Source organism: Corvus hawaiiensis, chromosome 11 (assembly GCF_020740725.1).
Source record: "Corvus hawaiiensis isolate bCorHaw1 chromosome 11, bCorHaw1.pri.cur, whole genome shotgun sequence".
In the NCBI taxonomy this organism is placed as follows: domain Eukaryota; kingdom Metazoa; phylum Chordata; class Aves; order Passeriformes; family Corvidae; genus Corvus; species Corvus hawaiiensis.
The window spans coordinates 6,240,246-6,268,220 of NC_063223.1; the positions used below are offsets into that span (position 1 = coordinate 6,240,246).

Here is a 27,975-nt window from a genome sequence, read left to right on the forward strand (position 1 = left end):
TTGAAGCATTATTTAACTTTTTATTAGCCATTAAAATAAGTTGCAGATACAGAAATGGATCCATACCTCAAAGTCCCTCTGCAAGTCTCTGCAGGAGTGGCACCAATGCTGCTCAAACAAACATCTGGAAAGGTCACAGGTGCTTAAAGAACAAGTTTATTGACAGTATCGTCACAAATAAACAATCTAAAGAAAATTTCAGGAATCTCTAAACTTAGAAATTTTAAAATTTTCTCATTGGCAAAATATTAAAAAAAGAAAAAAAGAAGTGTAAGATGTCACTATAATCTTAAACTTCCCTAATTTCAACATTTTGGTTCAGTCCTTTAATTTGATGACACACATCCAACCCTTCAGCACAATGAAAATGAGTCAAAATACAATTTTCCTTCTGCAAGGGGATCTCGATCAGTAAGATTTTTTTTTTTTTTTGCAAGCGTCTCCCTGAAAACTGTCTGCTCACAACTTGATAGGTAACATCAGCAAGAAGTAACTTTATAAATAGTCCAACTGAGCCAAATTAATTCTGGTATTAATCAAAACCTAAATTTCCCCCAAACAATACAAAGCAGACCATGTAGTACAAGAAACTATCAGCATGCATTTTAGAGGTCATTTTTGTACTTCAGGTACATGAACTTAAAACCAAAGAGGGACAATTGTGATAAAAATGTACTCAGATATTTCATAACATTAATATTTATTGCTTTATATGAATACTGTATTGAAAGCCCAAGCATTCAGTTTACACACAGAAACTATACAATTATATACCGTTTCACAATGGCAGTGAGCACTCATTACAATCTACAAAAAATCTACTTTACAGAAATTTAAAAATTCTAAATATCAAAAAGGTACAGTTGAAGAAACAGGTATAAATTTGGCAGCCAGTAATTGTGACTGGGAGGTTGCAGCTTGCATGTCTTTAAATATGGGAACTGGAAAATATTGAGTTTAAAGCAGTAGTTTGTGCTTTGAGCTGGTTTGAAAAAAATGTAACACTGGCTGTCAAAGTAGTATGTTCAAAAATATTTAGTTCACTTCCAAAATGTTATACAAATCGTGGTGATTCCTCTGCACCCCTAAGCCCTGTAGCTCAGGAACATGACCAGGGTCACGTCTCCATCCTTCCCATCCAGTGGTGTGATCAGCCCGATGCCACCTGCAAACCTTGGAGGAACTCTTGAGACTTCTCTACAATATTCACAAGCTCCAAGAAGCACTCAGAAAGGCAAATACCTGCTCATTTCTTCCAAGGTATTTTATTTTCAAACATTTCTTCTACAAAAGTTTAAGCTAATATTTTGATTACAACGTTCTCAACATAAAGCACATTTTGTCATAAATAAATGAACTCCTTTCACTCAGGCACCTCAGAAGTATACAAAAATGTTGTCATTGGAACAGTTCTCTTGGAATGTGTTTACTCGGGTGTTTTCAACAATGTTACTATTTCCAGGGTTTCATATGGGCCAGATTTCATGTGTTTTGTTTTTCCAGAGGCAAAGTGCCTTGAGAGGTGAACTCAGTCTTTTCCCTATAGAAAAAGTATTTGCTGTATTTATCTTTTATAGAAACAGAAAAATATACCCTTTCCCCCTTAGAATACCGAGGGTACACGGAGGTGTGCATGCTGTGCGGACATGTGTGTGTGAAATGTGTGTGTGAAATGGAACACATTTGAAACACACAACAGAAGGTTTCTTGGTGTGTATTCAAATAAAAATCCAGAAACCAGCCTGAAACCCCGAATTTCACATGTCAAATGTTGAAACTGTAACCAAAATATGAAGTAACTGCTAGAGCTGTCAGAAAAAGACAAGACAAAAAGCTTTCTTGCTTACATACAACTAGGTGTGGTGATCTCCAAAAAAGTTGTCAAAATTATAATTACCTTCCAGTTTAAAAACTTTTATTCTAAATAAAAAAAACTATACACAAACCACTGATTTGACCAAACGAAAGTTCAGCGGTAAGCAGGACCTGAAGGAGCTGGTATTCACAGTTCTTATCATGTACAACTCTTTCAAGGTTCAATCCATGGAGAAGTTTATTTTACAACCTGCTTCTTTTTGTAAAACTAAAGGTCCACTTTATTACATAAAATTATTTATACAGTGTAAAACCGGAGCCTTATGGAAAATACTGCCTCTAAGTTTATTTAAATTAGTCTTGCTCCATAGGTTCATCTGCAGCTTCTGTGGCTTCATCACTGTTTTCCATCGGGGTCTCTGAGGAGTTTTCGGGAGTTTCACTAGCATAGGAGCCCAGCTCTTCTGTTTCACTGCAGTCAGCTCCACTAGTGGCAGATGCACTGATGTCACTGTCAGCCGAGTGCAAATCCTTCTCTGCCCGCGACTGATCAGACTCCTCCATCTGATTGTTCTCCTCAGAGCTCTCTTCGGCCACACTTGAGGAGTCACTGTCTTTGTCTTGCTCTTTTCTGTCTGGACCAACGTTTCTGGGAGACATGAAGGACTCTAGGAACAGAGAAAGTACATTATTACCAAGGGATTTTTCAACATACCTTAATCCTGCTACTTTCCACTCCCAGCTATGCTGAGCAGAACTTCCACAACACAGCCAAGGTCAGGAAAAACAGACAAACCCCGATTTTATTAGAAGATAAAGCAGTGGCCACCTTTGTCAGAATATCCAAACTCTCTCAACATACCATAAAATAAAGTCCAGTTATTTTATTTAACAGGTAGCTTCACTTAGTGAAGCTTCACTTGATAAAGATGAAGTCTAAGAAGTAACTTTTTCTTGCTTCCCCACATCCTCCACTTGCCTTCAGAATCAGTCTCCGGGAAATTATGAAAACATGGCTGTTTCAAGTGTACAGCCATCATGATCTACAGGAACATTGTACAAATACTTGAGCCATAAAGAATTGTTACAGTGGGGATACTGTAACACAATGTATCAAACCAGGAGTCCCGTGGGAAAGAAATATATATGGACAGATTCTTGGTAGATGTTTCAGAGAGATGTTTATTTCTCCAGCCGCAAAAAATAATTAAAATGAAACTTTGAAGAATATGTAAAAACTAGATTAGTCTCTTAACTGCAGGTTTTTTGGGTTTTTTTGGTTTTTTTTTTTACTTAGGTACAGAGCCTGCCTTTCAGTGAGATAATTTTTACTGTTCTGATAGGATGTGGAGACATTGTTGCTCAGTCTCCTCAGTGAAAAAACATAAATTTATAGCTGTAATAAAGTAAATTCCATTATTAATAAAGATAGTAAAACGTAAGTATGACCCATCCCCATCTGGAGAAAGGATGAGAACACCTGATGATACCCTAAAGTAGGCATTATTGAATTCTTGGTGCACCCTGATCTAATTTATGGCCCCAAAAGATTTTAAGTACCCTTGTGTAAGTTTCAAATTGAGTGTAGGACCAAGGAAAAAGAAGTAATAGACTTGGTAAATTATGCAAAATTGAAGTACGAACAAGCAGCTCATCTTTAAGCACAACAGGAGACATTAAGCAATCCCAGCAGCACTGGTCTCCAGCAAAGAAAATCCCAACTCCTTGGAAGTAAAAGAAGACAGTGAACTCTGAAATACCTTCCTCCTCTTCCTCTGTACAGTGCTGTCTGGCACAGGTAGCATCTTTTTCTTTATCCTGAGATGTAGAGGATGCTTCTGTCTCTTCCCCCATGCCTGAAGAGACTTCACTAGAGGCAGTTTGGTTTGGTGCATCTCTGGCTTCCCCTTCCTTGTCAAATTTAAGTCTTTTTACCTCATGTCCTTCTGCTTCTGCAGGATCATCCTCAGAGTGCTTATTTTTCACTGGGCTGCTCTGAGCACCTTCTGATTCAGACGCTGGTGATTCACTACAAGCAACAAAAGCAGATGTAGCTTTTATTGAAGACAAACATTCTGTATCTCGTCACACTTTAAAAAAAAGTAGCAACTACTTCGATTTAAACACTTTAAGTCACAACAACAGAATTTGCTTCACTTATTACGTAACAAAACCTTAAAGTCATCACTCCTGACTTAAGACTCCGTTATGCATCCCTTACATGTCTTTTTTAAACTATTTTTAAACATAAATAAAAAACCTGAGAATACTAAAAGCTCAAAATACACTCCTTCTGACAAACCTGTGTTTCTTCTCCTCTGTTTGCTGCAAGGTGGGCTCTTTATGCTCTGTGCTGTCTGGCAAACCGTTGGTTGTCATGGGAGTTGACAATGAAACCTTCGTTCGACTCACGGGTCTGGGGGTCCCAGGGCCATTTACATTCGATCTTTAAAAATAATAATGGAAAGTTAACCCAGCCTCTCAGCAAAGTAACTTGTTCCTATTTTGCAGAAAGCAGCTATACCCTTCCTTTACAAGATCAACAAAACTAAACAAACAGATGAGGGGCTTTGCTGTTTTATACTGAATAAAATACTCCTTGCCTCCAATGTGCAAATTTTATTAAAAAATTTAAATAACAAGAAAAAATTCTCAACGAGGCGACAGAGAGATGACAATACACAGTATGTAGCATACATGTTCCTGCCTCCTCTACCCCCACTCCCCAGTGCATTCCATGGCACACCTCATTTTTAAGGCTACTTATTTGGGATCACAACAGGTAAAAAGGGATCTGAACCAGCTATTCCCAGAACTCCACTGCTTCTATCCAGTCAAAGTTAACCCCTGGAACTGAACTCACCTGTCAGAGTACCCTGGTGAATTTCCTGGGAACATAACACCATTCATCCGATTTAAACTACTGGAATTATTTTTCCTAACAAACAAAACAACAAAATGTTATGAATAAAGGAACTTTAAATCACTTCAAGCTTGTTTGCAGAGAATTTCCCAATCCCAAACTTATAAAGCCCCCACTGTCAGTCCCCAAGGAATTTTTACTTTTTTCCCAATTACTACACTTGCAGACACCATCCCTACTGCTGATTGCACTATGGATAACAAAATGTGAACTCTCCCTGTCTGGCTTTTAGATACAACTACTGACAGCAAGAGAAATGCATTAGACACACACATACATTCTCCCTGTGAGTAACACAAGCTTGAAGTTTCATGGAAAAGAGGGTTATACTCACTCTGAAGATGGATATACACAGCTGACAACCATGACATTCTGTAATATACAAACAACAAATACATCAAGAGTTCAGAAACAGAAGCTTCAGCTCTTGACAACATCCCAAAACTTCAAAAGTTTCAGGATTTTGGTCCTATCTGTTAAGGTAGCTCTGCTCCCACTTACAAGGTCAGGCCATAATTACACCAAAATTCAGGATTTTAATAAGTTTGTTGCTGTTTTAACAAGACCAGCACATTAAGCCTCAGGCCTAAGTGCCTGTAATTTCTAACTGAGGGGATGTCTGGAGAACAAAGTTCTCCAGAAATGCTGAATCCAATTGTGGAACCATATCTTGAAAATCTGTTCCTGGCTTCTGAAGGATCCCACATTCTGATATAAGCTGTAAAATGCCAGTTAAGACACCTGTGTGCTCCTCTGAAGGCACACTCTGCTACACCACAGGATTTAAACACTGAAACAAAAGACACTGGAGGGAAGGGGCCTCCCTTCTTCTTCACCTCTCGATCTACTCTGAAACCAAATGTGGGAGGAAATGCCTGATCTAAAGATTCAGGTTTCATCTGATCATTTCTAACTAGCACTCCATATAACAACTGCCAATACACCCCCCACACACTACAGCTGGAGTACTGCACAGTGATTACAAAACACAGCAGTTGCAGCCCTGAGATTAATTTTTATGTCTGAAGTTATTTTAGAACTGCTTTTTGCTGCTGAAAGGTATGAAACAAACTCAGACACTTAAGAGCAGCCATTAGCTATACTCTGGCTCTGAGCCCCAAGGAAACCAGCAGACCTTTGGGAGCAATTGGGAAGTTATTAAGTGGTGGCTGTGACTGTGGAGCTGTGTTCTCTGTCAGAGAAATACTTACCTTTTCCACACCTCTTAGAAATTTGTCTGTTCCTGTGTAATTCCTCCTAGGATCTGTCAGCAACTCACAGAGTCGCTGGATAGTGAAGGGGATGCTGCAATGAAATAGATTTATAACAATTTAATTTTATTTTAATAAGTATGACTCTCAGGAAGCAACAACATTATTGCTTTCTCCCCGTTACCGAGAAGGAGGAACAAAACCAGTACTGAAGTTTGTTACCATGAGCAATACTGGGTGGCACCTCAAGGCTTTATTTATCTCATACACAAAGCTGTTTCCTGTGCTCACCACCACAAAACCCAAGCAGAATCCTAAATGCATCATCCCACAACTCAAAGAACTCATTTAAACAACAAAAACGAAATCAGATCAACAGTGAAGTTTCTGACTGTACTATTCCAATATTGAGAAATTTTAAGGGATTCAAAACAAATTTGAGTCATACACACTAGAGCTAAAAAAGTCTCAACTTGTAGTTTATTTCAGGTTTTACAAAACACAGTTACAGAAAAAGCAGTAAATGTTGGAATTAGTAGAACCATTATATTTCAGCTGTTACAAATAATCTATTTTGCTACAACTGGACAATGTACTCATCTATCAAAGAGCAAATCAGGAAAAATAATTAATAATTAATAATAATTAGCGATGTATAAGCCCATAGGAACCACATAAACACATTTCTTTTTTTGACAATTCTGCACTCAGTTTCATCCCTGCTGAAATGAGAAACTGACCTTTCAGACAAGCAATACTTTACAGACAATTCCCAGTTACCTGAGGTGTCACACACTTTGAATCCAAGTTCAGCATCACATTTTGACAAACTTCTGACAAAAATATTTCAGTATAATTATAAAGTACCATGCATTTTTACAATTAACTACTGGAAGTTGAAGCCATAAGCATTTTAAAAGTTATCTAAGAAGAATATTTAATACAATATTTATGAACCATTTTTTGGCTGGGAATACAAATCCAGAGCTGCATCAATACAGACTGACACGCATGTGTGTGTATATCCTTATACTGTCAATTTCTGTCCAAATTCCACTTTTATTATTTTCTGAGGAAGTCAGTACATGGTATCTCCAGCCTGTGCCATGAGCTAACACAGCATGGATCTCCAGCTTTGCACATTAGCTAAAAAGCCACGTGAGAAATGGCCAGCTCTGCCACCAGCTCAGTGCAAACAGGTCAGCACAGCTCCAATTCATCATCCCACATGACAACTCACTTTAACTAAAAGCAAGTAGTACTCAGAGAGTGACTAAGTATCAGCAATTTAATTATATTTTTCAGAACTGCCTGTACATTATGTTACTGAGGAAGTCCTAATCCTCAACAAACCAGAAAAACCACAGGAACAAGTGCTCCTTCTAATTCAGTTTATTACATGAACGCTCTTAAACTTGACAGTGGTTCTGGCATTATTAGTTTCCCTTCCCTTGCTCTTCATTGGACAAGCAGCAATCTTTGACACCCAAATTCTTCATAAAATCATCAAGCTTAGAAGAGACCTTTAAGATCAAGTCCATACTCACAAAATTCAGCTTCTGTGCAGTGCCTTCTTTTAACATTCCAACTTTTAAGTCACAAAGAATTTACTTGATCTGTTCATCTTTCCATATAGATAAAATATTATATTGATCTGTTTCTTGTGATGGCCATTTTGGGTTTTGGTTGAAAATCCATAAATAAAAATATTTCATTCTTTTTTTAATAAACTAGACTGTCCATTCAAAGATCCATTTATTCAACAGAAACAAAAACATACAGAATTTTAAATTATTCTCCATCAGCCAGATCTGTAAGACATCCTGGGGAATCAATATGTGGCTAATTTGGATTTAGCTGTACTTAACGGGTCACCTGGAATGCTGTGACATGAAGTGTTTTGAAACATCAACACAGTGCTAATCCCCCAAGTAAGACAGAAAACTCGAGAAATGTGCAGCCTGCAACTGACTCCAGAAGGAAAAGCTGTCTTCCTATTTTAATCTCAGCTATAAGAAGTTAAAAAGAAAAAAGCAAAAGCCAACTCATTTCCCTCCAAATTCTTCACAGCAAAGTGAACTTCGTGCATTGAGCAGCAGATGGCACCCGGTGTCACACAATCACCCCTCTGCATGGAAATCCTTCAACACTTGCAAATGCTTTTAGTTGGCAAAACCCAAAGTTAACTTCACCTCAGGAACTCTTTCTGGTGAAAAACTATTGTTTTAAAATAGTTCAACAACGTGATCTTAAACCAGAAGTAATTTAAACTGGTGTAAATCTATAAAGGAACACCAAAGTAAAGTTTGTGAGCAGTACGAGAACTGACTGTAAATGCTCGGAAATTTAATTAGTTCAGCATATGAGCTGCATGAATAGTCCTGATCTGCCCACTTACGGTAACCACTCAAAATTCTATACCAACACACTCAAAACAGCACTTCCAGCACTACAGTCCAGAGTGAATTACAAACCAAAAATTCATTTGGACACTACTGAAGAGGGATCTGGGAAAATTACTTATACCAGTTACATTAAATTGTAGCCAAAAAAACCCCAAACAAACAAACAAACCCACATAAATGAAATTTGGCTTATGATCTAAGTTATTCATGCTGTGAAAATTTCTCTGTCATTGAGATCCCCAGTAACTTACCTTGGAACTTCCTGTTTCACTAACAAAGGATAAAAGGATAAAAAAATGGCAAGAAGTTCCTACTCCAAAGCAATTGTAAGAGAATTGTAAAGGGAATCTGGCTCTGTAAACCTGTGAAGACACCATGTCAAGTAAGATACAGACAGGCTAAAAGAGCCAGTTTGTGCTTTCTTTAAAAGGCACTTCAGCTAGAAAGACCCCAAAAAAGAGGTCATTTTTAATGTGTTACTTCTTCAACTCAAAACTTGTTAAAAACTTGCTACTTTGAACTCTTTCCCTCTCTCTCAAACAAATGCTAATAAAAACATCCCAATAATAAAGTCACATCAAGTAGCTTCCTTGTCTGCCCTGGTACCCTGAAATGACACCCACAGCTCTAAAGAAGCCTGAATATACAAATCCCACAACCCAAAACCTGCTGCTGTTACTCTTTGGACAGATCTCCACATGATTCAGCTTTTAAAATCACATCCTCCCTGTGGGGGTTACAAGATTTACTGAATGAACCACTCTGCAATCCCAGATCCTGAAACATCCCCAGGCATTATTTCCTTTAAGGTAACTAATGGATGCAGTTTGCTTCCTCAAAGCCTGGGAGTTTCACTGCAAAGTATGAGGAAGTTGAGCACCCTGAAGTGCTACAGCAAAGGATGAAAATAGCACAGGCACAGCCTAAGCTCCAGACTCATCATCCAGAGGTTTGTTCAGTGCACTTGGGAACAACAGCAGATAACAGCAGCCCATTCATTAGCTGTCCCTGGGAGAACATTACCCATTTTGTGGGCAACGAAGCATTAACAAAAAGCTGGGGGAGGAGGGAGAGAGGCAGACTTGAGCATAAAGGATAGGTTTGTTTTTAAATTCCTGCAGTGAAGCAGCTTGGTATAAATATTGGGGAGCTGAGAACAAGCTGAATTTCACATTCTTAGAAGTCTCCTACATGAGAGCAGCTGCTGGGGGAAGAGGAGATCTGACTTAGACTCCTAAACTGCAAATAAATGAGGTAGCATGGAACAATGACAGTATAAATTATAAATACAGCATCAAAATACAATACTAAGGACATGTCAGTAGCACCACTGAATCTGAAATTTCAGGGTATCAGGAATACAAAATTTAGAACATGCCGATTTATAACAAGCTGAGAAAAATGCTGAAAAGTCTTAACAAGCACTGAGCACCACAACCAGGATGACTCAGCTTATGGCAAGCATGTAATCCAGTTTAGAAACAACAAAAATACTATGTAAGCTAGTAAAAAGGACACACCAAATAAGACAAAAACATCAGGAGCTTTATTTGAAAGGAAACAAAAACTTCCAAAAGGAAACCAGCAAAGGGCACAGATACATTTTAATCTAGGACACTGTCAGCAACTGATCAAACATCCATGTCCTTCATCAATAAGTATCACCTCAGCTGAAAATTTGAATTTGGCATTATTTAACAATTCTAACCCAGGTACACACCTCCTGGTCACACCGTTTCTCACTGCATGACTTCTTCAAAAGCCAGTGAACTGCCACAAAACAATCAGGAACTGAACACCAGAAGACCTCTTCCCATTTGGTATTTCAAAATATACTGAAAGCAATCTGACTTTACTCTTAAATGCGCACAGTAATATGATGCTTCTTTGAATGCACTGTTTAAAAACTAACTACAGATTGAAAAAACAATGTGAATGACATGACAGCATGTCACACTTTTCATTCAGTGACAGAATAATGAAGTTCAGAAACTACTGCAATGTATTTCCAAGGTGCATATCTGCTTCTGCTCATCTATTCAAGGAAGCAAGATGAACAGTTCCAGACAGACAATACAAACTATGTTACAAAACTGGAGAAATATGTTTGTTAGCCTGATTTTAGAAAACAAAGGATACATACCCATTAAATCCAGTGACAATTTTCAGGATTCTTTCTTTCATCTCTTCAAAGGGAATATATTCCACATTTGGATTGGGGGGCCCTCTTGGTTCAGGAGCTGAGGTTCTGAAATCATCCATGACTTTCTCCAGTTTGAAAATAAAATAGCCTTTAAACTGAGACCACTGAACCCTGCATAAAACACAAGCATTGAGACATAGGCAAGTTAGTCCTAAACCCAAAGAACAACAGTGTAAGTTTATGTTTGCATAACAACATTCACCCTGGTATGCCAGTCCTAAGATGAACAAGGCAAGTAATGCAGTGCTATTTTCCTTCCTGAATTTAAAGCATGGTAACTATTTCAAAAATTACACTGGAACAATGTAACACAAATCAATTGCCACTAACAGCAGGGGAGGCAGTTTCCTTAAAGAACCAATATCCACTGACAATGCAAACCTAAATGTGAAATATGCACGTGTCCATACAATATAAAGTGAGCCTACATGCTGCCTAAAGTTTTCACTGAGCTCACAAAAGGAGCAAGGGGAAAAAAGAAAAAAAAAAAAAAAAAAAAAGAAGAAAAAAAAAAAAAAAAACCAACCCAACCACCACACCAAAACAAAAAGTGTTTCAAGTCTGAAATCCATACAGCAACTGTACACAGGATTATCTGCTTCCCTAACAAAACCTTACCAAAAGCCTTCTGTAACTCCACACACCTTAAAAGCATTTCACTGAATCTCTTTCTCTCAAAAAGGCCAGGATTTTCTATATCTCAGTTGGCACTTGTTGACGAAAAACTGAGCAAAACAACTTTGACTCCCATAAACATTCTCACAGCAGGAAGCTATTAAGATGTTTCCAAATTATGTTTTGCCTTACAGCTTCAAGTTTCATAATTTATAAAATTCTACATTTTGAAATTTTCAAGCAAACAGGTCCCTCACACTAGCTACAACAGACAAGTGCTGAGCCAGCCCTTCCACACCCACGGCCCCACAGAGCACCCACAGGAGCTGTTCAGGACCTCCGTGGGCTCGTGCATGTCTGAGCAGCACAGGGAGCAATGTGAAAACAACTGATTTAGTTCAGGATCGATTTGATTCTATTCCTGTTAATGCAGGAGCTTGCACAGCTCCAGGACGGAGAAAAGGAAGAAATATGGAATAACAAACAATAAACAAGGAGAGAAGACGATATTAGACATTTATCTGTAACACACACGATCTGGTATGAGCAGGCTCAAACCAAACAAGTGTAAAATGTGAGCCCCTGGACAGCCCTTCAGCTCCTGCTCAAAGCAATATTAAACTATATAGAGAACTATTTAGCCAAAGGCTGTATTTTATCTACAGGCTGCCTTTGGTGGCCCTATTTTCAACCCCACGTAGCAGCTGCCCTTCTGTGGGGCTGACACAACTATTTGTGCTGTGAACCACTTGTGGTGATGTTTGTTTCTCCAGCACCACCAAATCCCAAACCACAGGCCAAGGAAGCTCTATCAGCCCGCCTGCACCAGCAAAGCAGGGCCACGCCATCTTTGCCTTAGTTTCCTCCTTAGTCTCAAAGAAATAATTATGAGATGAAAAGGGGGAAAATACAGCTCAGGTTTATCTACAGAGATCCTAACACAAAGCCCCTGTCTTTTATTAGGAATGGTAAATTTGCAAGAATGGGGGAATTCCAAAGAGGAAAGCAAACCTCTCTTTTCCCTCAACAAGAGACCTTTAAGTACCTCACAACCGGAGGGACCATAGGACTTAGTGAATAATAATAATAAAAATGAATAAATAAACATCAAGGTCCCAAAGGGAATGGCATGGATTAAAGAGCACCACTGAGTCTCACTGGATTAAGTCTCCAATCAGCATTCTACACCCAAAGCAGAATACTATAATTTTCCAATGTACAATATTAGGCATTACTATTACAAATGTTAAATAAAAAAGCTATACAATTCTGCAGTGTTACCACCATGAAACCAAAGTGTTTGTAACAAATCACAGATGTAATACATAAACACATCACGAAACACAGTAAATAATCCCGTGACAGTGTGGGATTACTCCCCACAGAGCATCGCAAGAGCTTTACTTGCCTCATGAAAGGGGATTCCACTATTATTCTAAACATTCTTTGACAACTCCATTTGGATATATTTCCACACTTTAAAACTTCCGCTGTTCTGTGTTTTCATTGTTATTTATTTCTTGCTAAATAGTAACACTTATCTTTTCATAGACTATTAACCCATCAGTGTTTGAAATAAATCAACAACATGAGGTTTAAAATGGCAATCTACTGCCTGAAAGCAGCACCCACCAGCTCCTTTACAATGCTGAAGCTACAGAAAACAAAGATTGTAACATTTTGCCCATATACAGAAGTCCAGAAAACTATCACTTCGATTTTAAATTCAAAATTTTAATTAGTATTTGTCCCATTATAAAAAGGCTAAGAACTTACATCTGCAACACACTGAACTACTGACACAGAAAGCATCTCTCAACCTGCATTCCAAACCATTTACTAAATGACTGCTGACCAGGTAACGCAGGACAGGTTACACACAGAGGCAGCAGAGTTTAAGGATAACCTCATCCTGCAATCACAAGGCTGACCACAGCTAATCCAGACAGAGCAACACCAGCTTAGATCAACCCAACAAGCTGTTGCTAGAAGCTGTGTAACCACAGCAGCAGGGGCTCAGCACAGCCTTGCTGCTCGGACATTCTGTGTTTCTGCAGCAGTTTTTCCCAGCACTGCTGGATTCCCTGCTGCTGGGGCTGCAGTAGCAGCAGCAGGAAAGCTGAACTGCTCAAAGGCCACTGTTACATTCAGTGCAATCTCAGACAGAACTGCAGCTCAAACTATAAACAGAGCTGTCCCATGCTTCTCCTGACATCAGTGTTGTTAAAACAATGAACTCATTTCTGATCAAAAAAAACCAAAACTATTTCTGCAGGGACAGTAAGATTTTCTCAGTTCCCATTTACTTAGTGGAAGTGATCAAAAGTGTCTCAAGAGCGAAGTCACCTTTCCTGTTTTACCAGTCTATGAAAATGACACGTACAAGTTGGCATCAGCTGAACTCTAGAAACTCATGTGTCTCGTCCATAGAGAAAACCAGTTCCTTCGTAACAATGGGTAGAACTGCTAGACAATACAAAATTAAAAGTGGCATATCCTACTAGCTATCAAAGTAATCTGTATCTACACCTCTAGAAATTTTAAGTTATCCCCAGTCACTGAAAGACTCGTTGCTTAGAAAGACAAACAGAAGAGACAAACAAGTGCCAAATATCTGTTTTCAGGAAAAGAAAAATATTCCACATGTATCACAAACTTCCTGAGAAAGCCCTCTATCTTCTCTGCTTTGTTACACAATGTGGGAACCCAAAACCAAGAGGAAAGTTTGGTCAATACCTTCTTGATCTAACAAGAGCCAAACAGAAGCAAAAGAAAATTCTTCTACAGTTTTATACACTGGAAAATAACTGATAAACATCTTAAGTTCGTAAGAATAACAAATTGAAGAAATTCCATGGAGAAAATACTGTTCATACTTTTTTCAGAGCAGCCTTGTTTATAAATACTTGCTCTTCCCACTCAGCATTGCACATAATCAGCCTTTTCTTCCAAACCATGCTCTTCCTGTCCACTACACTAGCTTGGGAATTTGTATCAGCAACTTTGAGAGCTTTTATAGCCACTCAAAGAAAAAAAGTTCCTGAGAACACTCTAAGATCTGTGACCACACCTTCAAAAACAATACTTCAAAAAATTAGCTGATCCTGCAATGTTTTGGTTCAGTGTACTTTCATTCTAGAGCATGACAGCTTTGTAGTTACATACATTTTATGTACATCAAGGCACCTATCACTACAATATCTGGGTCACTCTGTGTAAACATACTTGTACAAAGAGCTCTCCTGGGCTAATGAGCCTGTAGTCCCACATGTGCTCCAAATCATTTAGGAAAAAATGCCAGCTTATCAGAAGAGTCCTCTGCTTCCCTCCCACCAGCTCCTGCACCATCCTTTCCTTCTATCAACCTAAATGATTTGCTCTGGCATACAGAGGAAGAAATTGATTTCATGAAAAAGCACCTAACAAGAGACAAAGGAATGGCTGAAGAGAAACAACCAATCACAGCACTTCAGAACTACAGCTTGTATCCATACAGACACCACCCATTTCAAATTCTCCCAGGACAGACACAACTGCTGGTAGTTTAACTCAACAATTTAATTGTTTTTTAAAAAGCACCTATAAAAGTCAAGCAACAAATGAGAGCATGGAAGCTCACACAGAGTCCAACATTTCAGTCTTTGTACCTTACTTAAACATTTAATACTTGCTAATAATGTGCTTTAAGGTATGAAAAGATGTTTAACACCCTAATATTGTACCCCAGTGCAGTCCCTGACCTTGAAATTTCATTAAACATTAGAAACATAAGAGAGAAACATGGATGGAAGAGATTTCAGTGTTTGAAGACACTCAGTTTGGTTTTCAGAGTCAATAAGGAAAGCAGACAGCATCTGACCAAACAGCCAATCCTACAAGAAGCATCAGCAAGTTTTGAGAAGATTTACATATAATTAGAGAGACAACATGACAAAAGGCTAGGAAAGGGTGAAGGAACACATAAGACATGAAATGAGCAAGTAGAGATTAAATTAAATGACAGACTATGCAAAGAAATCAATAATAATTTTTTTTTTTTTAAATCCCACACAGAGCTACATAAAACCCCAGAATGGAATCAAAATTAGTAGGTGAAGACAAGAAAGTTAAACTCTAAGATGAAAGCCACAAAGGAGGGATGGGGAACTCCACAGTCAGAACAGTGCTACAGTAACACACTGAGTCACTGAGAGTTGATGAAGCAGCAAAAATATCTCCACTGTACAAGGAAGAATAATAAAAAACAACAACAAAAAGAAGAGAGGCTAATTTAGACACAATCTAACATTATCAGAGCAGAACCACGGAAGAATTCAATCCTAAATAGCTCTGTTCCCTAATAAAAGCCATCAATCTATTTCACACCTGTACTTGCACTACATGATTTGCTCTTGGAACTAATCCATTACTACAGATCAACAGAATTTGCCAAGCAACATCAACCAAGTTTAGAAATGCACCAATTCTACTTGATGAACAGCATCTTCAACAGGGAACAGGCCACCTCAGACAGAAAGCAGGGCAAGCAATCTGATGCAATGCTTTGATTTCAAAGAATTAGTAGCACAAAGTTGCTTGCAAGGAATGACTGCGTCTCTACTAATGTGATTTGCATAAGATTCATCCTTCCAAACACGCATATCCAAACCAAATTGCATTTTACATGGAAATAATCTAATCATATCATTCTCAGAGTGTAAAAGACATCCCCCCATTCCCTTATCTCCTGCTTATGCAAAATGCTTGTACTGGTGAAACTATGAAAGCAGCTTTCTCTCTTACCACAATGGTTATTGGGGAAGAGGAGAACCAGCTCAGTATCTGCACTATTTTTGTGTGTCAGAGAATTAACTGATATTTTCTTCTGACCATTGGACAAGTTTCTATACTTGATTCTTTTCCCACTTGGTATATTCACTTCGGGAGATAAGGTGTCAACGAGAAGAGCAAAAAGCCTGAAATATTTAACAAGGTTGTTTGGGCAAGACCTGACAAACATGAAAATCCCTACTATTTTTAAGGGAAAACTATCCATGTTGAACAAACGGAATATGGTTCCCTCTCATGTATTTAGCACTGCACTGCAAGGCTTTGCTCTAACAGTGCTCCCCCTACACCAACACACGACTTGGACATGAGGTGGAGGTTGGAGGCTCCAGGAGTGCAGAAGACAACTACACTGACTTACTCATCTCCCTTTTTGAAAACTGTAATAAAACATCAGACATAACCCTAAGGGAATGCATATGGCTCACGCACTTTAGACAAACTCTGCAAGATTTTAAGGTTCAAACTCCAGTAAGACCCATTGAAGTAAAGCAGGACAAAACCTAAAATTGACTGAAGAACTGGAGGAAAAATTCAGAGTGCCTGAAACAAGGCTTACTCCTGAAAGTACTGCGATTATTTCATAAATCTTTCTGGATTGCCTTACAGATTACAGGTTTAATTAAGAGAAACATTACATAGAAGAGATGTTAAGCTTCCAGAGACCCAGCTATGTACTTAAAGCATGAAGAGTCCCAGGAGTCCTGGTGGGATGTCTGTCTTCAGATTTCACAGTGTCTAAGTTCATTACAAAATTACTTGATTTAAATTTTAAGAGGATGCCATCTGTTTTGGAGAGATGCTGAATACCACACAGAACATAAAATGAAACCAAAGTAGATCTACTATTGATTCTGTTCACTGAACAGGCCATAAAAGAAATATCAGAACTTAGTAAAAGGAAGTATTTCCTTCTCCACACTTCTACTATTGGCTCTCTGACCAGCAGAAATTAAAAAAAAAAAAAAAAAAAAAAAGGCAAGCTAATTTGTATATTTAGGATGCAAACATTTTATGTCCAGCTAAACTGATTTTAAGGCAATGTCCTCAGAACACACAAGGAAAGAACCAGAGGACAATCTCTGAGGGAGTCACTTAACATGGAATGAGAGATGCGAGTCACTTGTATTACCTTTGCCTCCCCAACTTTTGCTGACTGAGATGACACTCCCACAGAGACCTGCTAGTAGGAAACAGGCGTTTTGAAGTGAAGTAACTTGACAACTTTAGTAACTGTTTCTTTTCTTTTGTGCCTTATTCTAGAGCTTGTAGGAGACAAAGATACAGTATAAGACATAGTAATTTCCCCAGGCTGTCAAAGGCAAAATTAAAGTTTCACCCAAAACAAGTTAATTCCTTTCCTATTCTGGTCTATCAATGGGATCTCCAGAACTATTTGGAAAGTGAAAAGGCAGAGAAAATGAAGTGCACTCAGCAATCACATACCCAATTCAAACCCCCTGGCAAGGCAGCTTTCCAGCTGCTCTTCCACAGCCTCGATGCAAGATATATCCAACAGGAATATTAAGGACTAGGTGGAATATGCCCACTCAAATCCAAGGCCCGTGTCTGCCACCAGGGAGCACAGAACTCATGCCAGGCACGGGGAGCCCCAGCGTGGCTCCCTTCCCCCAGGCTGTGGAAAGAGCAGCAGCGGGAGGCAGCGCCAGAGCCTGCCCGGGACTGCCTGTCCTGTCCCACTGCCTGCCCTGTCCTGCTCCCTGGCAGCGCCTCAGCACTCGGAGCAGCATCCAGGGATCCTCTCCAGCAGCCAATGGAGCTGCAGCTGCACAGGGAACCCATGGACTGCAGGCCTGTGGGAGAACGAGACCGAGGCCACGTTCAGCTCTTCCCTTGGATATCTCTGTTCTACTCCTACTCCCTCTACCTTTTCTGCCAGGGTTTTGTATCAATCCTTACCTTATCCAGCACACCCAAATATGAAATCTATTCAGTGGCTATAAACAAGGACACCTGGGCATACACAGTTATACAGAATGGGTGCACAAGATAAAAACCTTAAGAAGTGCCTGTAAAACACAATTCCCAGTGATTTCAGACCAACAAATGAAAAAACCCAAACCTGTTGCCATTTGGCATCTTAGCTTTTGTACAGGAATTACTATTTCATTATTTATGATATAAACAGATTGCTTCTCAACTAGGTGTACTCAGTGGTAGAGAAATAGCTTTCAATTTTTTCAGAAAATACCTGTGAAAACTTCTGGGATAAAAAGCAGCAGCACTGAACTCCCACTAACAGGGAGATGAGCCATGCTGAGGTTCCCACAGGGATCTCATCCCAGTGCAGAGGAGGAGGGTGCTGCCCCACCACACACACTTAACCTTGTCCTTGTCTACACCAAAAGGGGCAAGCGTGCTCTGCTGCTCCCACACATTCCCGTGATCCCACACACAGGGGGGTGAGGCAGATCACTGATCTAACCACAAAATGAATGCTGCAGATAAGACAGAGTAAGATGTGTGATGTGACTAACAGGGAGCTGAGCCATTCCTTTAAGCAGCTGCATTCATTTACCAGGTAAAAGAATATACCTTACCTAATTCCACTTGTGTCAAATATTCTTTGTATTTTAAACTTATTTTTCTATTTCCTGTGCTTTATTTTAACAGTATTTTGATGCAATTCATTTTAGTGTCATAAGTTTGCACACTGCTGCTATTTTCACCATTCACACAGTGCAGATTAACACGGGAAATTCCAAACAATGACAACAGATTTACACAGTAAAATCCCCTGTACCCCAATGGAGACTGGCCTCTCACATGCTTCTGGCAAACAGACAAACCCATCAACCTAACATTAAATCAAACCCCCAGGCAAGTGCTAGATCCTTTATGAGTGTTTCCAAATGAGCATCCAATTTTAAAAGCTGAGGTGTTCCAGGTAGGGTGAATTTCCTGGAACACTGTGCCTTGCTGCAGAGCGTGCTCCTGTTAGAAAAACACTGGAAAAGCACTCGTCCTGGGAGAGCGTCCTGTTCCCTTTCACCTGATAACTCATGTAAAATTAAACACTCTCACATTTTATCTTCAGTAGGATTTTACCTCATGTTACCTTTCACTTTAATTAAAAATATATTGAAGTGTTCAAAAGAGGAAAAACTGGTATTTCCCACAAGCACAGGAGGTGTTTTTCCATTTTCACTCACTGATTGTTGTCAGCCTAAATCCAGTCTTTGCTCTCCTTGGGAGCACAATAAGCTCATTCCAGAACCAGGGAAACTGTCAGACATTAGAACTACACCTACTTCAGTAGTGTGAGTGTTCACCTCTGCTGCTTGAAAATTACTACTGCTCTTGCCAGGAACAACAAAGATTGAGATTTAGTTATGGAAACAGACAGCTGAAGAAGACATTAAAGCACTATCTGTAATCATCAAGGGACTAATTCTGATCTCTGCTGATAAATATTCAGCTGACTCCAACGGAATACAGCTGTCCCACAGAATAGAAAAAAAATTTCAGTCCAAAATTTTCTAGGAAATACATTTGTGAATAGAGTTATCTAAAATCAAACTCAAGCACCTTTCATTTTTTTATTTTAAAGGCAAAAACTGACCACAGAACAAAAAAGTACAAGATTACAACACTCTTCATTCAAAAATTAACTTCCTTATAGCAGAGGAGAAAGCAATACAGGACACCAATGTTGCTTCAGGTATCACCAGTTTGCCCAGAACAACCAAATCCACACAAGAAATCCTGCAGTTCCTCTGGTAAATGTAGCTGTCACTGCTAAAGGAGCCAGTCACCTCAGAGGAGCGGCAGGCCACATTGAGATAATATGATCAGATGTTTACTATATCAAGCAACAGAGCTGGGAAACCACATTAGGAAAATGCACCCTGTGCAGCTACTCCTGCATCTCTATTGCAGTGAGTTCCTGTGCTTGCCACCTTACGCACTGTCCCCAAAACCCACAGGCCTCACTCAGGTCTCACAGCAGTACTACTGGGACCAGGGAAATTGCACCTGTTAACTCATTCAAAACCAGAAACAAAAGCCATCCAGTTGGCTTCTACACAAGGCATTTTCAGCTGACACATGCTTGGGCTGACAAGGTATACCCTACCTCAGTGACCTAATCCACAGGCATTCAGTGTTTGTGCATCATCACACTCCCCTGCCACTTCCAAGCCAAGCATCACCAGGTATTGCCATCACGGAAATCTTGTCATTGTCTTCAAGTATTTTTATCTCTAAAACTGAGACCTGCCAGACATGTATCAGCTTTGTGGAAAAGCAGCATCGGTCTGGTTCATCCACAAACTTGATAATCCACCTTCCCCAAGTCAACCAGACTGCTTTGTATCCTTCCCTCTGTGTGCACTATTGCCTCGTTCCTTCCCCCCATGTGCCATCAGGCACAAACCTTCCCAAAAGCTTCAGACAGGAAGAGGGATCAAGGCTCACCAATTATAAAGTCAAAATGGAAAAACATCCTTACCACTCAGAAGTGTAATACGGAGTGAACAATACCCAAATGCCTGGGGAAGTACTTCAGATTAAATACAAGCACAACCCCCACAGAACAGAGACTTGAGGGCCACTGGAAAATATCAGAGGTCACACTGAAGCATCCACTACAGCAACGTCACTGAGAGGTGAAGGTACAAACTGAGAGAAACTCTGAGGATGATAACAAATCCTATCAAGCAAGGCAGAGAACTGAGCTTGAGGAGAAGGATGACCACAGAATAAAAGCAAAAGTGATCATCAGAAACACGTGCAACTGCATTAACTACCAGAGAATACATGGTGGAATGGTTTTCTGTGCAAAGTGACATGGACTGGCTGCCAAAAACATTATCAGGAAATGTGCTCACAAGAATGAACTGTGTATAGCAACAGGGAAGGAAGCCACACTCACACTGCAAATCTGAATGTGCAAAGCTACATTTGTGATTAAAACAGTCCCATCACCCCAAAAACTCAGTGCTGCAATCAGTTTGTCTTTTGCGTTTCCTTACACGTGTATTCCATAGAGAGACTAATGTTTATTACGCTCAGTTCATCACACACATTTTATAATGGCAGTTAAAGTCTGACCTTTATACTGTAAACCCCACTCCCAATAGATATGAAGTGGCAGCACTTAAAATAAAACACTACAACAGTGTGTGCTTCCCAAAGCAGCAAGTGATTTCATCAATATCACCACTGCCTGCTCTGAAGTACTACAACTACACAATTCACACATAGAGAAATTTTTGTTTATAATAGAGGTAAAAGAGCAAGGAAGCTAAATTAGTGTTGACAAAGGTATATCAGCAGGCTTTTTGACAAAAGATCCCTGTCCTTTCAAGGTATCAGTGGATTATGAAACAGAAAACAGTGTCAGTGGAATGGGAGTTAGTGGGGGGGTAATTCCAGATGCTGAATGGAATAGAGTTAGTGAGGAATAAGAGTGGACAACAATGCAAGGAAGTTTACTCACATCTCTTGCTTTACTGAGAACATGGAAATGGAAGAGGCTTATACTAACAAAGGCACACAGAGACTTCTTTCAGAAAAACATGATCCTGCTCATCACAACAGAAACTTGACAATTGTTTTATTTCATGTTAAAAAAAAAAAATCATAAGGAATTACATTCCCCAAATAAGCATTAAGATTTCCAGAAAGTAAGTTGTCTCCAAATCAGAAAAAATGCTAGCACACACATGTCGAGCAAGAAAACTGTTCGTTGAATAAAAGCAGAGAACATACTTTGGAGAAAAAAACAGATTTAAATTTAAGCATGTGAAATAAGCCAGAGGACATATGGCTAAAAAATCTATACATCTGTAACAAGAGAAAGGATATTATACAAGCGTCCAGAGTACATATTTAAAACACTTCAACCGAGATGCAAACTTATTCTTGTAGGAGTTCATGGCTACTGCATCTTCACTCAGCTCTCCTACAGCTGACAAACTATGTCACTGATGTAATAAACTAATAGAAAAGTTAAACTGATTCAAAAAAGGTTAAAAGTATAGTAGGAAAAAAGTTCACTGCTACGTAAGGTACATGAAATTGCATCAAAAGGTCAAAAGTATTTTTGCCATTATCTTTGGTGGAACTGCAGTTATGTAACTTACATTTACAGTTATGTAATTTACTAAAGGCAAATCATCCCTGATCCACCTGACTGACTGCTGTGGAGGGAAGACCAGAGAACACTGTAGTTCAACCTGAGCAAGGCACACCAGCACAAAGCTGGGCAGCTGCAGCCCCAGGGGAGCATCAGGCTCCACTGCAGTACTTGTGGTGCTTGGGATCCAAAGTCCAACCACACCCAATTACAAACGCTGGTGCTCACAGCCCAGAGCAGGGCAACCCCTGCACTGGCAGGGGGGAAGCTGAGCGCTGTCAGCCTGTGCTGTGACCAAGGCTGCTGCAGGAAGCTAAGGCAGCACGGCTGTCTCTGGAACACAGGCTCTGGTGGTGGAATCCAACTGCTGACTTTCACCACTGAAGGGATAATTGCATCCAAAGAGATGGAAACAGATTCCTTTCTGAGATGCACAAGTGCAGGGTGAGAGGCACTGGGCCCAGGATGCTCCAAGGGAGACATTCTTCCCAGTGCATGTGACTAAGCAGTGAAACAGGAAGCCAAACTGAGGCTACTGAATTGCCATGACTGGAGATTCTCAGAAATGCTGCACAAAGCCCTAATCAATTTTATCCAACTTTGGAATTAGCTCTCCTTGAGCACAGGGTCTGCCTGGATCACCTCCAGCAGTTGCCTCCAACTATTCTAAGATGATAGTACCGATGCGCATATTTGCCCTACAATCACATGAATTAAACTTGACTCAAGAAACTGCAAAAAACCACTTGTGTTGGCCCTCAAGGAAATATGCGAAGAAACAAGTTGTTTTCAGGCTCAGATGAGGTTCAAATTAACATTTCTGAGCTTCCAAAAGAATTTCACTACAGGAAGAAATAAAGCCAGAATGTATTTTAATGGCTGTTTATGCTGCACTAAGGGGAGGAACCGGTGTGACTGCATCACATCCTGGGCAGAGTTCTCTACTTAGGCCTAGAAGGATTTTACAATTAATCACTTCTGCCTATGAGCTGTTATTGCTCCAGATTTTGGTACTTCACTACTTTCTGGATTCCTTCACTGTCAGAAAGCTTCTGCATCATACTTTCGACTACAGTAAGCCATTAAAATTGCATTTTATAGGTTCCCTGCCCCAGGGCAGGAGTGGGGGAAATGCATAGAAAACCAAAACAAAATTTTTGATTGCTTTAGTTTCCTAAGTTTTATTTTTCACTTTAGAAAAATCTAGTTTTCCTTTCCAGTCCAACACATTGGATTTTCTTGATGAAATACCTAAATATATGGTTTAAAAACATTTTTACTATTGAAGCGGCAGAGTGACTCTAAACTCAAGAGAATTTCCTAAGAGGTAAGAGAAAACATTTTAAATACAGGACACAAGATTGCAATTGAGAAGTGATCCTAATATCTATTTTTAAGAATTCTTCAGAAACAACAAAATAATTTCACTGTTCCATGTCACTTCTAGTACTGCAGTGCTCTGATTTCCATCCCATCTCTTAAAGCTCTTTCTACTTCAGAAAAAATAGGTAAGTGGATTTCTTATGAAAAAAAAAGGGCACAAAACCTCATCCTGTTTCTAGACATCTTTCAGATACAGTAAAGTATTAGGACTATAAAATTTCATCTCTCTTCACTTTTCTCAGTTTTGCAAGTCATACCGATCTGTTACAAAGTGGAGACAAGGAGGTTATAACAAACTTCCCTGACTGTGCTCGGTCTCACTAAGGAAATTCTAAGTCAGTATCTCAGTAAAAAGTCAGATTAAATAGGGAGTATGCCACTCCTCTGAAAAGAGAAAAAAAAATTCCTAAGACTCAAGACAACTTTATAAAAGGTAGAACAACAAACTTTATATTTCACCTAAGACTAAGTCTTACCAGGGCAACTGTTAAGAAACAAAAATATTTCAAAGCAGCCAAGCAATCACACTTTTGCTTCTGTCACCTCTAATATAGGAAGTTTAGACTGGCTTTTGTAAATGTAGGCCATAATCTCACCAGCAATTAAGTGAATGGTTAACTTTGCACAAGAGGAAAACTTCAAAAAGATGAAGTGAATGCATGTCATTGTATGATCAGGATTTTACTACACAGCACTGATAACACAACTAAGCTTACACTGATAATAGAACCAAAATTAGCAACGTTTTTGTTCCACACCTTCCTTGTGAGAAAGACCTCTAATTACAATAAAGATACTCTCTAAGAGCCTTATCATAGTTGCAGTGGTGGCTTTACCACCTCTCACCCTTTGTTCGTCCCCTTCACTACCTCTCCAGTTGCTCTGCAGTTGGATGTACCAGCTACCAGGGACGAAACATGTGGATCAATGAACCTCGTCCAAAAGAGTCAGGACTGAGAAGTTCCTGCCCCGGGTCCCTATGGGGCTGCAGAAGCAGCTGAACACCCCAAGTGAAACAGTGACCCACAGGCTGCACCAGACAAGGCTGCTGCCAGAGAAATCCCAGGAAGATCAGAGCCTCACCTAAACCTGCACATACCTGTTCCCAACTCCCTCAGATGAATAAGCACTTTGGAACAAGTGGGGGCAGGGAGGTACCCAGCAACCTCACCTGAGCCTGTGCTTTCCATCTGTTGAGGAAGCTATGTGTGCCATGATCGAGCTTCGAGGAGAAACTAAAGAGTCACTTTAATTTACTTCATTAGTACATTTTCAAATTAAGTTTGCTAAGAGTCACCAAGATCTGCTGCAACTGTGTCTGAAGATGTATGGGGGGTGAGAACATTTACCCCAGGATGCAGACTGCAGTTTATACTCTAAAAATCAGTAGTCATGATGAAGTTAAAAAGCTGACAGAACTCCCATGAAGACCATATAACTCTCCTAGAACTACTAACTGAAAGCAAAAGTATTTCACATTTCACTTGTCCTGATTCGCCTCAGTACTTTTTGTTTGTTACATTAGGAACAGGCTGTGACTGAGTAAGATCCATTGTTTTTCAATAATCAAGTCTGCAAACCATGGATGTAATTACCCCTGACTAAACCATCCTTGCTGTTCGTTTTTTTTAAACTATACTCTGAACTTAGTAAAGATCCTAACAAATGTCACTGCAAACTAGTATTTTATCTCCTTGTTCCAAAGTATCTATTTATTACTGGTTTAGATTCTATTACACAAAGTTACTTTTGTATGAGTGAAAATAAAGACTATCTAGAGAATTTTAAATTTGTATATATTTGGTAGGTTTGTCTATTCCAGCATACTCGTGCAAGGGTCAAGTTGTACTAGCTTAAAAAATACACTAAGTTCTTAAAATGCACATTATCAATCTTCCCGTGAGTGATTCCCAGGAGATTTTAATTTTTACTCATTTTTCCCCTGAGATTTTGATACATAACACATCAGTGAACACACAATCATGTTTGATGAACAAATAAAGACTTTGGTAGATAATTTGAAACAAATTTAATATTATAGAACAGTATTTCCATGCCATCCTATGCTCCAGATCATATTACACACTTCTGATATGCACATCCAACACTTTTTAAAAAACAATGCAACTGAAAGGTTCAAGAAGGCTGAAAAGAGGTACAGACCTCAAAGACACCACAAAGAAAACGCTGGAAACATAGAAAGCAGGATCTGTATATCAGATGAGAAATCCCAGTTCAGGTTTAAGTTTGTAAAACTAAAATAAAAATAATAAAAAATAAACCTCGATTTCCTAAATGAAAATAAAATCAGAGAGGAAATAATTTTCCCAAGAACTTGCCCCGATAGAATCACTTTTTAAAAATTATTTTGGAATATATGTGATAGTGGCAGAAACAGTAAAAACAACCTAAAGAAATATCTCAGAATGGGAAAAATATTTTAAACATATTTTAGTATGGGCTTACCGTGGCGTGTTTTTTCTGTATAAGCACTACACCAAAATTTAAGCATTACAGCTGTGTATGTCTGCTGAGCCTGAGCCTTCTATTCAAAGAGCAAAGTACATTTCAGAACTTGTTTTTCTTTCTAAACCATTAATCCAAGCAGTACTAGCAAGCTAAAAAAAAAAAAAAAAAAAAAAGAAAACCACCAAAACCTACAAAACCTCTTACAAGTTCGAGGGACTCTAGAAACTCAAACAAAGCCCCTGCGGTCACTGGTTGGTCACAAAAAAACTCGTAAAAGCACATCTCCCCTGCTGGAGCCGTAGTCTGGCAGTAGGCCTCAAAAACAAGGAGACAGCCTGGGCGCCAGAAAGTGAGCACAGCTACTGCAACTCAGCCGGGGAAGCCTTTCCCCTTCCTGCCAAATAGTGATCCACAAGGAAGTCACCCGCAGCAGCACCGATCCCTGAAAGGAGCGCGGCTCCCTCGCACCTCCGGGGGAAACCCTCCCGGAGAACCGCGACAGAAAGGGCAGCAGAAGGGCAACTCCCGTGCGAGCTGAAAAACGACGGCAATTCAGAGCAGTCCCCACGCTTCTGGTCTGCAAAAAGCACCTCCGGATTGTCCCCTCTTCACGAGCAGTACCCAGACACAATCACAGGATGGTTACAAAGCCCAGAAAGAAACAATCTGAGCCACTGATATCTTTATGTAAATAACACAGTTAGATACTGCAAACGCAGTTATACAACAGGGTACAGCAGACGTTGCAACAGCAGCTGAACTCGCCACTTACAAAACCTGAATCTCTCTTAAAATCCGGGAAAAGCAACAGGTTTTTACTGTGCTGAGCAGGATCAGTAAGACCTGACAGACACCCCCGAGCAAAGCCTATACAAGAAGTCTGCCCCCGTTAGATAAAACTATCAGCAAACTAAACTAATCCACACAAAATTAAGTGGGAACTAGGGAAAGCTTATTTAGCTCCATGAAGCAACCTACAGGCAAAAAGAGAATCCTAATAGAATCTCACTGACTTAAAATGCAAGATTTGTTTTAAGTCACAACTGAGGACCACCAAAACAGTCACACTTACATCGTCTCTCCAGTCTTAGCAACATGACAAAGAAATTGATCCAGTATTGGACACACTTCCTTCTTTCCTCTCTTCTCAAAATCTGTTGGCATGAGAACGACAGAAAAAGAACGGTAAAAGAAGACGGGACAGAACAAAAATTCACAATAATTAGCGATTTGCTTCAACTATCAGTACAGCTCCCACACAAACACTGTCGTGCTCTCTCAATGCTCCGGCTGTTCCCACGAACTCCACCAGCTTCCCAGCCCTGAGAAACACTTACTATTTCTCCTGAGGAGAAACCGCACGCACCAGAGTAGCAAAAGTTGATTTGCAACTTCTTCTGAGCAGCTACGGCACAGAAAAAGGCTGATTTCCTCAAGCTGAGCCCAGAACAGAGAGGGCTGGGGAGGGAGAAGCGGACAGGTCCGGGCTGGGCCGGGATGCGGGGGAAGGGGCCGGGAGGCGGGGAAGGGGCAGGAATGAGGAGGAAGGGGCGGCCAGGCCGGGGAGTCCAGGACGGCAGCCGGGGAGACTCGAGAGTCACTGATCCCCCCCTCTCGCAGCCCCGAGGATCGTTGGGTAGGGGGATCGGGGGCCCTGCCCTTCACTTCCCCACAACGACCTCCGGGCTCTCCCCCCTCTGCGGGACCCCCCCCAGCGAGCAGCCCCCTCCCCACAGCGCGGGGACCCGTGGCCCTCAGCGAGGGGCGCTCCCCCCACAGGGTCTGAGAGACCTCAGTCTTCCCCTCAGCGCGGCGACACCGCTCCCCCACCCCTCGCCGCCAGCCTCGCCACCACCTTTCAGCGCCTCCTGCAGCCGCTCGACGTCCATGATCCGCCCGGGCGATTCCCCCGCGGCTCCGCGCGGCTCCCCCGCCCCAGTCCCGCGCAGACCGGGCCGCGCTCACAGCGAGACCCCGCGCTCAGCGACGCTCCAACATGGCGCCCGCGCCGTGCCCGTGCGCGG

The 27,975-nt window shown here is 40.3% G+C and overlaps 1 protein-coding gene across 1 annotated transcript; it reads right to left on the reverse strand.

Moving 5' to 3' along the window:
• PPP4R2 (protein phosphatase 4 regulatory subunit 2) lies at positions 1-27,975 on the reverse strand. The gene is made up of 9 exons (XM_048315496.1): positions 27,807-27,975; positions 27,024-27,105; positions 10,498-10,668; positions 5,950-6,043; positions 5,073-5,110; positions 4,679-4,753; positions 4,118-4,261; positions 3,576-3,844; positions 1-2,483 (listed from the first exon to the last, which is right to left on the reverse strand). Exons 1-9 carry the CDS (start codon positions 27,838-27,840, stop codon positions 2,170-2,172), a joined length of 1,221 nt encoding a protein of 406 aa, XP_048171453.1. The 5' UTR covers positions 27,841-27,975; the 3' UTR covers positions 1-2,169.